At 36.5% G+C, this 13,566-nt stretch overlaps 1 protein-coding gene across 2 annotated transcripts in view; it reads left to right on the top strand.

The window, feature by feature from the left end:
- Nucleotides 1-13,566, top strand: part of gnal (guanine nucleotide binding protein (G protein), alpha activating activity polypeptide, olfactory type) — a 188,523-nt gene that overhangs the window by 71,062 nt on the left and 103,895 nt on the right. For both annotated transcript variants that reach the window (XM_089125829.1, XM_089125828.1), the window contains exons 6-7: nucleotides 11,426-11,480; nucleotides 11,560-11,633. In XM_089125829.1, coding sequence (XP_088981955.1) covers nucleotides 11,426-11,480; nucleotides 11,560-11,633 — 129 coding nt within the window. The remainder of the gene's footprint in view (nucleotides 1-11,425; nucleotides 11,481-11,559; nucleotides 11,634-13,566) is intronic.

Below are 13,566 nucleotides of genomic sequence, written 5' to 3'. Positions count from 1 at the left end.
GAACACGGATTGAACTGCTTCATTCAAGCCATCTACTACTCTTGTCTCACTTTTCTTTCTCTTACTTAGTTTTCTTTTACCGTTGAGTGTCTCGATTTTCAGTTAAGTTTTGCTGCAAAGTTTCGGTCATCGATTCGACTGCCAAGCCCGCTTCCAACTTCAAAGAATTTCCATCCAACCACCAACACACCACATGATTGGCCGCTCAAGTTCAATTGATCAATTGATATTTGGATGACAAATTGATATTTATTGATAGCTGCTAATATAGACTATTTCCTAACACGCAAGCACAGAAATCACCGTCACTGCTTAGAAGTGCAACATTGTAAATGGTCCGTCTGAAACAGTGTCACGCGGCGTTTTGTAATTAAATATATCGATATGGAGGTAAATTAAAAATTCATATCATAACAAAAATATACACCGGTTTTCTGTATGAACCAGTATACCTCCCAGCACTAGTCTTTGCCATGTGTTAGGGCACAGCTTTTTAGCCCAGACGCTGCTGGTGCGAAAAGTCATATTTAATGGTTTAAAATATTGTACATTTTAGTGTGTTTTCTTATTAGTAGTAGAAATAAGAACTGAAAGAAACAATAGAACCACTGATCTCAGTATTGATAACTTTCAAAAGGAGAGGAGGCCTGCAACACTTAACGCTCAGGGGCCTCATTTATAAACGTTGCGTACGCACAAAAGAAGGCGTACGCCGCTCTCTACGCAATAGTTGGTATTTATAAAAAGCAAACTTGACGGTAAAATGTGCGGTCCTTCACGCAAGCTCTGACCCAGGCGTACGCACAAAAACAGGTGAAATGAGAAATGGCGACACCGTCAGCAGTTGGAAAAAAACACGTGAAAGTGTGTGAAACTGTAGACGGTTGTGTAAAATAAATGACAATACTGCCTCTCATAAATAACACGAAGACTTCACAAAGCAAGTCTTACAATTAACAGCCAACACGAACACCCGTTTGATCGATCGGTAACAGAAATGCAAATTAACACATATTTCCAAAAAGAAAGAAATATGTTCTTCAATAATATTGGCATATACAATTCATCCTCATAAATAAGATGGTAAACAGAACGAAATAATGTACAAAACTGATATTCTCGCCAATATGTCCGTCTAACGGAGCAGATATAGCAATTAGATAGTCAGTCAGATAAATAGATAATTAGGGAGATATATAGATAGATCGATAAATATTATTTGTCCACTGGGGAAAGTTGTTTTCATAGTAAAAATGTCTTCATAATCTACGGAATCATGGTATTCATGCATATGCCTTTAGTTTGTTTTATTTTTGATAAAATAACGTATGACGTGTCTCAACCATTCAGAAAGCTGCAAGAAATTACATTTCCGCTGAACTATTTCCCATTTCCAAGTAAATTATAAGTACCGACATCCGTAGCTTGTCAGATGCAGAATTAAATGGATGTAAATAAAATGCCCCATCACAATCCGTAATGACGCACAATGGCTGATCTTGCGCTCTTAGAAGATGTGGCGATGAAATGGAAGGATTCGGAGTGAACGCATCATCTTCACAACAAAAGGTGTGGACAAATATATTATTTATTCAAGAATTCCCTCATTATGCAGTTTATTTCAGTTAGGACAGTCTTGATTTCGCCCAACTCCTTGGCCACCTCTCTAATTGAATTAATGACTAGACGCTTTTTTGCCTCGACTTTGATGTCCGACCATTTCTTTTTTATTTCGGCCACAGTCCGAGGTTGTGAGGCTACAGCATTTTCGGCATCTGCAACCTTTTGCCACTCAAGTGCCTTTTTGGCATTAGTAATGCCCACACTGTGCCCTCCAAACAACAAGTTACGTTTTTTTTTTTAATTTCTTCTCTGTGTTTAACATGATTTCACAATTCATGAATATTAACTTTTGGGCGTTTCACGGACTATTTATGGGAAGCTATGGGCGTGACATGAAGCCGCAAAAGCTGCGCTACATTTAGAAATGATTGTGATTTATGAAGGGAAAAATGCGTAGGATGTGCGTGCGCACGGTTTTATAAATCAGAATATTTCTGTGCGTACGCACGTCCTATGTTTCATCCGTACGCCACTTCTGACACAAATCCTACGCAAAGTTTTATAAATGAGGCCCCAGGACATTTTGCAAGGAGACTTACAGAGGCCTACCACTCACAATGCTATCCTATGCTATCCATTTCATCCAATGCTATACGAGCGGAGGCCCCAGTAAATAACTCTCAGCAAGAGGTCTCAAGCCTTCTTGGATGCTCGTGGGAACCAAGAAGGCTCACAGAAAGCCTAACAACTTGACATGAATAGGCCGAGCTTTGTGGATGGAGGCCGCACCATGTCGATACTGTCCTACAATTAGGACAGTTATCAAGGAGGCTTACAGAGAGCCTAACTACTTCACATCGCTATCCAGGTGGAGCAGAGGCTTCTAAAAAAAAAAAAAATAGGATCGCTTAGCAAGAGGAGACCTGGTAACACCCAATAAAAGAGGCAGTAGCCAAGGAGGCTTAGAGGGAGCCCAACTTGTTATTTCCCCTTGGGGATTAATAAAGTACTGAACTATCCAACTCCGTGCTATATATATAATATAGAAGTAATATATATTACTTCTTAATATATAAGGAATGCATGGAATTGTATGCATTCGATGATTAAATTTTGTTTAAACGAGCTTGCGTCCATTCAAGTTTGTAAAAGTGTACAAATAGAATCGCAAAGCGATTTTTTTTTATTATTATTTTAATAAACTTTGCTGCATATGGTGAACATATTTTGATTACCAAAAACCAGGACACATGGCCCAGAAAACAAATGATACTCGAAGTTTACTCAAAGATGCCTTATTAATTTCAATACAATTAAAATAGGCTATGCCCCCTCTGTGGATAGAAAATTGTTATATTAAGACACAAATTCAGATACCCTAGGCTTCTCAGAGGATACTCAATATGTTTTATTATGACAGGTTTAAAAAATAATGAATTAAATAATCATCAAAAAATAATGTCTCTTCTGTATTAGAAAAATAAATATATAAATATTAATTAACTAAAAGAAATACCCTCAAATTGAACAAAAATACCTCACAAACGTACAAAAACCAACTAGTTTTCTTCCTCTTTATCCTGTTTTTCTTCCTCATCCTCCTTGTTTGCTCATCTCCTATATTTTGCTGTAAAGCTGATCTTTCCCAGCGTTTTTTTTTTTTTTTTTTTTTTTGAAAACCAGGACATCACTTTATAAAAAAACGGCCAGGACAGGACAGGACGTGAAAACAGGACTGGGATAACAGGACTGTTGGTCACTGGTCACCCTATTGCTGCATAACTTTTTTTGTGATTTTGAAATAAAAATAGCGAGTGTTTGTGGTACAGCTCACGCACTGCAAACTCAGCATATGTGAAAGCACTTTAGCACGTGCTGCTCCTGTACCGGATACACACCGCAACACTCACCGCATACGCACTGCACACGGAGTATGTGTGAAACGGATGTAAGTCCTTGGCTGAGCTTGCAGTTGTAGGTGGAGCTCAAGGGAGCGGAGGCTCAACAGAAAGCTTAAAGAATAGTGGAAAACTAACCTAGCTCCCATTCCAGGGTCTGCTACTCAATACCGCTGTCTTCCAAGTTCTAAGAACGAAACCTCAACAGCTCTCGAAGCGAGGGGATGTTTACCCACGTTCACACCAAGACAGTTCCAATGAGGCTCACAGAGAGCCTACGACTCATAAGGTGAGCAGAGCAGAGTCTGACACCATGTTCTTACCAGCCTGTGTACCAAACTGTCTGTAGGGCAGATGATTAATGCTCTGTGACAAAATACATCATGGGTTCAGCTTCACATTACAACTATAATAATAATAAACAACTTAGACTTATAGCGCCTTTTAGGCTTGTGCCAGCATCAAATTTTCATTCTGCGGTTAATAGACCCCTTTTGTGCCGACGTCACAGTTACGTCACTGCGCTAGCTGGAGGCAAAACAAAGTGAAAACTGGAGGCGCCCAATACAAAACAGCACAGATTCGGCTACATAATAAGGAACTTAAATAATTGTTACTATTATTAAATGTCATCTTGTTGTGTTGTTTGGTGCAAGAATTGATGAAAAATGAATATGCTGTATCTGGAACTTTTATTTCTAGAAAATATTTACATAATTAAAATCGCACTGTAATTTCACTCTTTACATTGTTGTGGTCTCGGCGCTGGCTCGGCAGAACTGCGGATCATACACACAAGTCTTGTACAGGACCATATAGGCATCTAAAGATTTATATGCCCTCAGTTTCTCTTCACGATCGGTTTCTCTATAAGGTAGGTTTAGAAGTCAGGCCACTCAACCGAGGTAACGTACGTTAATCCTGTCAGATCGTCCATGCATTGAGTCAGCGTGTAGGCGGCTACGGGTCGGCCAATCTGGTTCTGTCCGTTAAAAATAACTTTCGGAAATAACAATCGCGGTCCTGGACACTGACTGACCTTACACATTAAGATAATATCGGATTTTCTCCAGTCATTGTTAAAAACAAGCTAACAATCCTTGCTAACTAGCGTTAGTGAAGTGGCCAGATGGATCTTTCTGCCTCCACCTAAGCTCCGCCCACAAAAAAACGTCACCATGTTTACCAACTGTAAAAGGGTCTATTGATTGAGCTTTTATCACGGTATACGGTATTATCACAATATTTGAATTGCTCAAGATAAACAGATGGATTGTGGGCATCTTAAAACAACAACAATTGAGTGTGTGCGAAGTGTAAATTGCGTAAAGCGCCTTTCAGACAGGATGCATTGCAGAATGCGCGGTGCTGGCCGCTGAGTCCAACCTTGCCCTTACAACATAAAAAGTTGAACTATTTTGAACTTTGACCCTGGCATGCTTTGGTCGACGCAGCAACAAAACTTCCCCGCGCGTAGTCCTGTCTGAAAGGCACTTGAGTCTCAAGCTGAATGTGTAAGAGTTGGCAGCTGGGGGATAAATCGTCGGCAGTGTTCCTCCTTCCACCATGCTTCTACTCCATGTGAGGATAGTTTACATTAGACTAGAGTGTGCACTGCCGCATGCACACAGTGCTTATACATGTGGGGATTGTTTACATCAGAGTGCACACGTGTTTTGCGCAGCATATACGCAGTGTTTAAGCGGTTGATGGAAAATAAGCTAATGCATGTTCTAAAAGTCTAAATTGGAAATTATTATTTTTCACACTATTTTGAAGTGCCCGCGATAACAATATAGTGCATATTCATTGCCATGATTTCTTCACCCATATATATATATATATATATATATATATATATATATATATATACGTATATATATAACGTATGTGTCATCAGGTGTCACAAAACGCTGACACGGATGAACACACATTCTAAAATTCACAGTGCTAGTGCTGGTCATATTATAAACTTGCCTATTTAGATCGCATGTTCAAATACACAGTCAGATGGATGACGTATATTGCACAGGTGCCGTTTTATACTCTCGTCATCAGATACTGGCCCAGAACGCTAGATCAGAGAAAAAATAAAAAATAAAATTATCTGATAGCTATCTAGCAATGCTTGAATATTAGCATTTCCCTTGCTGTGACATCCAGTTAAGCGGTGCAGCCTGCAAATTGGGCAGTTTCCCAGGTGGATAAAAATTGGGCTGGTTTCGGATCAGTTCGTGGGTTTTTATAGCCGAAACACCAGCACTTTAGATCTTTCTTTTGGCGACCCTCTGTTGATCAGGCAGCAGTTTGTTTGTCTCACTGTCTCAATGTCTCACTCACTTACTCACTGTCTCACTCACTATTATTTCCGTGTTTGACCATAGAAAAGCAGTAAAATCATTTTATCCTTATTAATTTGTGAATATTTTCAATGTTTAATAAAGGGGCAGAAAGTCAAACAAAAATTTGAAAATACATCAGTATTTTTTTTAACGCAGCATTTGGTTGTACAGTTCAAATTCAAATTTTGGTGTTCAACCTTGTGTTTTAAAAAATACAACTGTTCATTTTTCGTATTACAGGTTAAAACTGAAAAAAAAAATGGAGGCAAAATTACACAGATCAATGAGTGTTTTTAAAGCTTTTAATGATTAACTTTAAACCTGTTGGTAGCTTTAAGTACTGAAGTAGCATATCTTTTTTATTCATTAAAAAAAAATTACAAAAATAAAGTAGTATACTATAAGTACTTGTAATATTTGTTCTCCATTTGAGTGAGATATTTTTAGGTGGCTAATAGCTTGTTTTCACGTGACGTCACGCCACTGCGTTGCCATGGCGCAAAATGCAGATGGAGGGCAGGAAGTGATTTTCTATTTAGGAAGCACTATAACACACTCAAAATGCCTATGTTTTGCGTCGTTTATGGTTGCTCAAATCGATCAAACCACGAGGAGTTTTTATCGTGTGCCAAAAGTTGTTGTTCATAAGGGGGAAAATACAAGAAATTGACAGAAAAACACCAGGAAAAATGACATGCAAACCGTCTGTGGTCGGGAGGAGCCGAATGGGAAAATGCCTGTGTGTGTGTCTGCAGTGATCACTTCGTCAAATGTGAGTTAATGCATTATTTATATGGCTTATAATTACATTATTCAGGTGTTTAAATACACTTATGTGGCTGTTTGTGTAACGTACCAGTTTCTGAACTTTGTAAAGTCAAATTATGTCTGTAAGACGAGTTAGTTGCTGATATCTACAGCCTCGATGGCAGGAAAATCTCTCAATTCAGTTGAAAATCGGTCCTCTTCATAATGTAAGGATCACGTCCAACATATGTTTCGTTTTTCTGTTTATATATTTCTCTTGTAATAGTGTCTAAAGTAGTACAGTACGGATTTTCCTCCATCTCGTCCATTGCGCTCTTCACTCCTTGCCCTCCATCTGCATTCCGCGCATCAACACAATCACGTGACTGCAAACCACCTATTGACCTATGGCTAAGCCACGCCCTTAAATGCGATGAGCCAATCACAGTGCGCAGCTAACCCAATACACTCGCTACATTCTCTGCTTCCACGATCATTGAAATGCATTGCAGTTAGTCAGTTTTCATTCGTTTTTTTTAAAATGGTCAAACGGTGTGCATGGTGTACATTCAACTCCGACACTAGGTCCCCGAGAGGCTGTGTAATTTTTTACCCTTTCCCAAGCCACATCTCAACCGAGTAAGTGTCTGCTCTGGATTAAGTTATGCGGTAGACCACAACACCAACTAAATGTGGATAAATTAAACTGATGTCTACATCTATTCGAAGTTAAGTCAACAATGTATTTGAACGTTATCTTTAAAATCTCTAACGTAATGTTAGGTTAGTTAGACTAACATTAGGTTAGTTAGACTAACATTAGAAAACGTTAACCTTAGCTTCTAGCTTCGTTGTACATCATGTCACTTAGCTTCATTAACAAATATAACCCTCCAATGCATAGATAAGGCCTTTTAGGTAACTTCGAGATGATATATAATCTTTCCGTCTCAAAAAAAAAAATCCCCAATTGCCTCCTGTGAAACGTCTCCTACTGTGACAGCTGCCATAGCATCTGTCCCCGAATGTTGACTGCGTGTCCGAATGAGTGGAGGGGCCGTGGCTTAGCCTTAGGTCAATTGAGCAAAGTGCTGCCATTATATTTTATTAGTATTAGTTCAAGAATAAAACAAAAGATTGATATCGGATATCTCAGATTGATATCGGTATCAGCAAATAGCCAAAGATGTGGCATCGGTATCATAAGTGAAAAAGTGGTATTGGGACATCCATACTAATAAACAAAGTTTTATGTCAGACACTTTAGTGGACTTTTCAGGCAAGTACCCCTTTATAGCATGACTGTTCATCTGTCATGGACTACTGTTGGACAACCAGTCCAACAGCTATTTTTAGTGTGTGTGTGTGTGTGCGTGTGTGTGTGAGTGTGTGTGAGTGAACGCCTGCAAAAGATTTGTAACACTTATTGTTTGTTGTCTGCTTTACTTGAGAATTAACAAACAGTGCTGGGCATTGCAATGTTAAATTTGGTGTCTTATTAAATTCATGAAAAATGACCAATTACAATTAAATAGGCAAATATTGCAGTGATATCAGATGTAGGTTTTGATTGCGAAACATTTTGTTAAAGTCCCCGTGAAATCAAAATTGAACCTATTTACTTTGTTAGCGCATATTACTAGTCTTGTGGTGAACAATTAATCCGTGCAAGTGAATATATATTAAAAAAATGTTTTACCTTAGTAATCTTTAATCAAAATCTGAAAAGTTACTTCCGGTCTGGAACGGTTTCTTTTTCTGATGACGTAGGTTTCACAGTTTGGGTGGGGAAACGCTTAACCACTCCCCTCAAACCGTTAGTTTACTATGAGCGAGAGATGGAGAGGAGGAGCGCTAGAGTAAAACCCTGCCCTCTGTTCAATATTCCGTTTCACTTGGAAATACGTCACAGCACTGGAGAAAAATCGTTTGCGACTTCCGGTTCATGGGGACTTTAATGTACATACATTGGAAGATCTTATGAAAGTAAAAAGTTACACAAATCAGAAAAGGCTCACGTACAGCAAGACAAATCTATAAAAATGTTGAATTGCGTGTTAAGCCGTTAATATTGAGTTATTCTTATTCATAACAAACATGCTTAAGTTAAATGAAGTTCTACACGTCAGATGGTGTTCAGCACTCCTCTGCTTCAGTCAGCAAACACAGGGCTGAGGTCTTTTTTTATGTTGTTTACACTGATTATAGTCGTTTGTTGAATTAAGCGATACGTTTCAAGAGGTTGTACTATATTGTAACATTGCAGCATGAACCTTGTTAAATTGTTTGAACAGTTAATGGGCACAACTTGCAACTAGCTGCTATGCAAACAAATTAAAAAAAAAATTAAAAATAAAACAATTTGCGAAGGGTGCAGTGAATTGTGACATGGTCATTTCCTCTATTGGTCACATGCAAATTCGCTATTTAGGATTCACATAGTCTCACATAGCCTGACTTTTGTCTAACAATTTAAGGTCTAGGCTCTATAGCAACAGCAGTTGGCCAAGACCGCCCACTTAGTCAGGAAGAGCCCACCTGACGGCCATGTAAAATAACAATCACAGTTTTTTGTTTAGGGGCGGGTATAATAACAGACCAGCATGCTGGTACAGGCTATCAGTTCTTTCATGTTTGCCTGCATATACCACAGATATTCCTTAAATTGCTACACACAAGGAAAGACCATAACACAGTTTTTAGTTTTTTATTTGTGCATTTATCTTTTTATACTGTGAAGGGGCAGATGAATTTGACATCAGTAATGGTGAGGGAAAAAAAAAAATCAGTCATGACTCGTGCTGCCAAAGTCGCTTTGAATGATTTTTGTGATCTGATTATATGTCCATCTAAGTATTTGTCCATCCAACTTTTCCAGCCCTGGAAACCACTATTCTGTGGATACCTTTTTTTGTCTTTATCTGCTTGCATTTTGAATGTAGGCCGCTCCATTTAAAGTGGCCATTCAAAAGGTGGAAATATTGATTGACAGTTCCCCTTCAGCATAAAGGGGCCACCCTTTTATTAAAGGTCAGCTCAATTCCACTGTGCTGCTGTAGTGAATCAGGTCAACTACCGGTAAAAGACATTGATAATATGCTTTAAATTGTTCATGCATTCATATATGTATTGAGCATGAATTTAATAAATAAGTGCTGTCTGGTGGATAATGTTATCCCAAAATGACTTTATGCTTTGACCCCCCCCATACAGATACAGCAAGATGTGCATTTCAAAAACAGGTTATTTTGTAGCAGTATACGGTATCTAACAACTTGCAGTGCTCACCTCATAACCTTTACATGTGCAAAAGATATGTAAATATATGTAGTTGTCAGGTCAAAAATTTAAGGCTTGGAAGTATGGGTGAAGTGACCTGTGGTACAGCTCCACCTGGAGGCCAACACTGATACAGCACAAGACAATAAAACTTTAGAAAATGGAAAAAAATATTTAAAACTCAAGGTGGTTAGTCAGAAATTGTTTGGTGTAAATATATATATATATATATATATTATGGTCTGTGAATATTTAAGCACAAATACACTGCATTTAAATGTATAATCCTATTTGTTCTGCTGAGATGCACCGCTTTGTCTACTATTACATAACGTTACTAAAGTACAGTATGCATGATATTCATGGTGTTTTCAGCATCTCACAAACAATTTGAGGATATGAATACATGAACATTTCCAGAGCTGCTCTGAGAGAAGGCCTAATGAGATTTTTATAATTTTATTTGAGAAAAACCATTGTCAAATACAGTTTTTTACACTTTTGGTCTTCACTACAACCCGTCAAAATAAAAGTTTGGTTTTACTAGGAGAAATTATGACAGAAATATATTACTATTGTAGGCATACTTCTCAAAATAATAACAGCAATACATTTTATTTAAACATTATAGTGGTAATCAGTGGTAACATGATTACCACTGTTTTTGATAATATATTTGGATTAAATCATAAAAAAGAAACATTAATTTTCTGAATAAAATACATTTCATAGGACAATATTATTCTTAAATATTTTTAAAAATATTGTTAAAAATAAGTTGTTAATCTAATTCATTATCAATTATCGAATTGAATTGATTAGACATGTTTTATTGAAATTTTAATAAACAAAAAAAATGGTTTCAAGTGTTAATTAAAAACATTTGATCAACCAAAAAAAAAAAATGTTTTCTTTAACTGTCATTTTAACTGATGATAATTAAAATAATAATAACCAAAATTTAATAATAGTTTATTTAATAATTGATTAATACTGTAAACCTTGATATTTTTTAAAACGTTATCACACTGTGGAAATCTCATACCATTACAACCCTACATGGGAGAGCCCCCCACCCCACCCCGCTGTTAAAAAAAAAATTAATTCGGTAACTTTTTAAGCTTTTTACTTGAGTAGATTTTTTGACTGGTAATTTTACTTGTGCTTAAGTAAAATTTCATTAAAGTAGTGGTACTTTTACTTGAGTAGAATATTTTATTACTTTTTCCACCTCTGATAATAATAATAATTTATTATGATATTAGCTGTTTTCTCAAATAAACACAAATATAAAATGTACTCAAGTTTTTGTTCTCAAAAAAAAAAAAAAATGGTATTACCAACCTTGTGGTGACATTTGGTCCTCTCTACATAGGGTTTACTAAACACACACGTCTTTTCATATACAGTCAATCAAAACAGTGCTTGTGAACCCAGTGTAAATTACATACAATTAATTTAATGATAAACTCCAACCCCATCCAAAGAAAAAAAAAGTTAATATCAATCATATTATATAGTAGATTATTATAAATGTGTTTTAGTGTAAATCATTGTGTGATGTATAATGTTAATTTGTCTTGTACCTATTTTCAGCTTCCTGGACAGAATTGAGTCTGTAGGAAAGAATGACTACACACCGACAGACCAGGTGAGGGCACTGTTACACTGGATTTTTTTATTACTAGTGTTTAGTGTCAGTGAACTGAGAGTTTGTGCATTTCTTTCAGGATTTGCTACGGTGCCGTGTTTTGACTTCAGGGATTTTTGAAACTCGATTTCAAGTAGACAAAGTCAACTTTCAGTAAGTCATTTTGATATTATATGTTTAAATATATTTATAATAAATTATTTTAATGTACAGTGGGCTCTAAAGGAAAATATTTAATAATTCAGTTTTAGAACTATACAAAAAACCAAAATAAATGAATATATACATAGTATGAATCTGCCATTCCTAAATCAAATCGAAGTAAATTTGTGTCAATGACCTTGTAAACTTCTTAGAAAATTCTCAAATCGTGCTGGAAAACATGGATCAGCATGGATTTTGTTCATGTCTGCTCAAGTTCTGCAGTCATTCAAGCAAAAGGGGCAAATATCAAAATTCTATTCTTCAAATCCATGTTACTTTTCAGCCCGGCATTTCAATTAAATTTTTTTATGATGATGTAATTTGTAAAAAAAAATGAAAATAGTTGCTGCTGAAAACTGAAAATTACAGTATTTAAGATAAAATATTAATAATATTAGATTCCTTATCCATTTTTTGATCGGAGTTAAACTTTTTAATCATGAGCTGCCACCAAAGATGTCTTTAGAGAAAGTTAATGAATGATCTTAATTCTTCGTGACTTGATTGATCAAACCACCTCAGAAAAAAGTCAGCGAACCAGTTGGAAGATAAACTCTGAAATCACAAATGTATTTTGCTTATAATCTCATGATAAAACATTGAGTAAATATTACCACAAGGGAAGAATACCAAGAGAAAAGGCTCCTACAATTGGTCAAGATGATGAGTTATCATCATCATCATCATCATCTCAGCCATTGTTCTTTGGATTTGATGCTTTTGATCATTGAGTTTTCAACTAAAGAACTGACCGTTATTGAGAACTCTATCAGCGAATATGAAAAAGAAATTGAAGCCACTTATGGAAGAGTCGCAAAAGAAAATTCAACACGAACTGGATGAATTTCACAGTAGGTAAACTTGACTTAAAACCACTGTCCACAATAGTGGCATGGAGGGGCCCACCAACTATTAACTTTACGCTGCTAAAAAATATCTTGCTATGTTTCCCAGTGTGTAGCCACAAACAGAGACAAGAGTTAACTTTGTATACCTTTATGTAAATTGAAGGTGTTAGGAAAACTACAAGAAATAAACAGAACCGTATATTTAGCCTATATGAAAAATAATTGGAAATAAAACCAATCCAGTGAATGAAAGCAGTATACACACAGATGGTCTGTAATGTAAGGCTTAATCAATAAAAAACGAATGACAATAAAACAAATAATAATAAATAAAAAAATAGTGATTTTTTTTTCGGTAAGGAATCATTACAATGAAAATTTAAATAGTCATTGTTTATGATGATGTGCAAGTCCCGTTGATGATGAATCAAAAAACCTACTCACACAAAAATAGAAAATACCCCTTCAATTACTCTTCCAATATTCCAAGAATAAACAGATTGCCCACAGGCACATCCTTGTAGGCTACTTGGGATATTTGATAATCCACAAGGTAATGCGGTGAGAGCGATCCATTGGGTAGAAACCACTTCATATCAGTAGAGCCTTAGCAACTGATTCAACACCCCAAAATTTAAGGTAACATTTAAAGAGTCCATCTACAAAAATAAAATAAATCTGGTATTAGCTAGAGAGCCCACCCTAAATCATATACATCAAGTGAAAACAAATGCACAACATAAAGAGAAACAAAACTTACATGATTGAACTGGAAACAATGTTTATCAATCAGGACTCCAATGAGTGTTGCTGAAGGTGCTAATATAAAACCAACATGCTTCCCTCTTCCACAAACAAACTGACTTTTTCTATGCTACTACCTGTTTAAATACAAGAGGTTATAATGCTCGTGTGCCCCCTAGTGGTCAATGTGACACAAGAAATACAATGGTAACAGCTAACTCTACAAACTGATACAAACTGATCTCATCTACTCTGATGCAGGGGATATTGAAAGGGACAATGAGGTGTAT

This window comes from Pimephales promelas, chromosome 22, assembly GCF_988280905.1.
Source record: "Pimephales promelas chromosome 22, fPimPro1.hap1.1, whole genome shotgun sequence".
NCBI lineage: Eukaryota > Metazoa > Chordata > Actinopteri > Cypriniformes > Leuciscidae > Pimephales > Pimephales promelas.
Note: the sequence above shows the minus strand (reverse complement) of the source record. Positions and strands in the feature narration are given on the sequence as shown.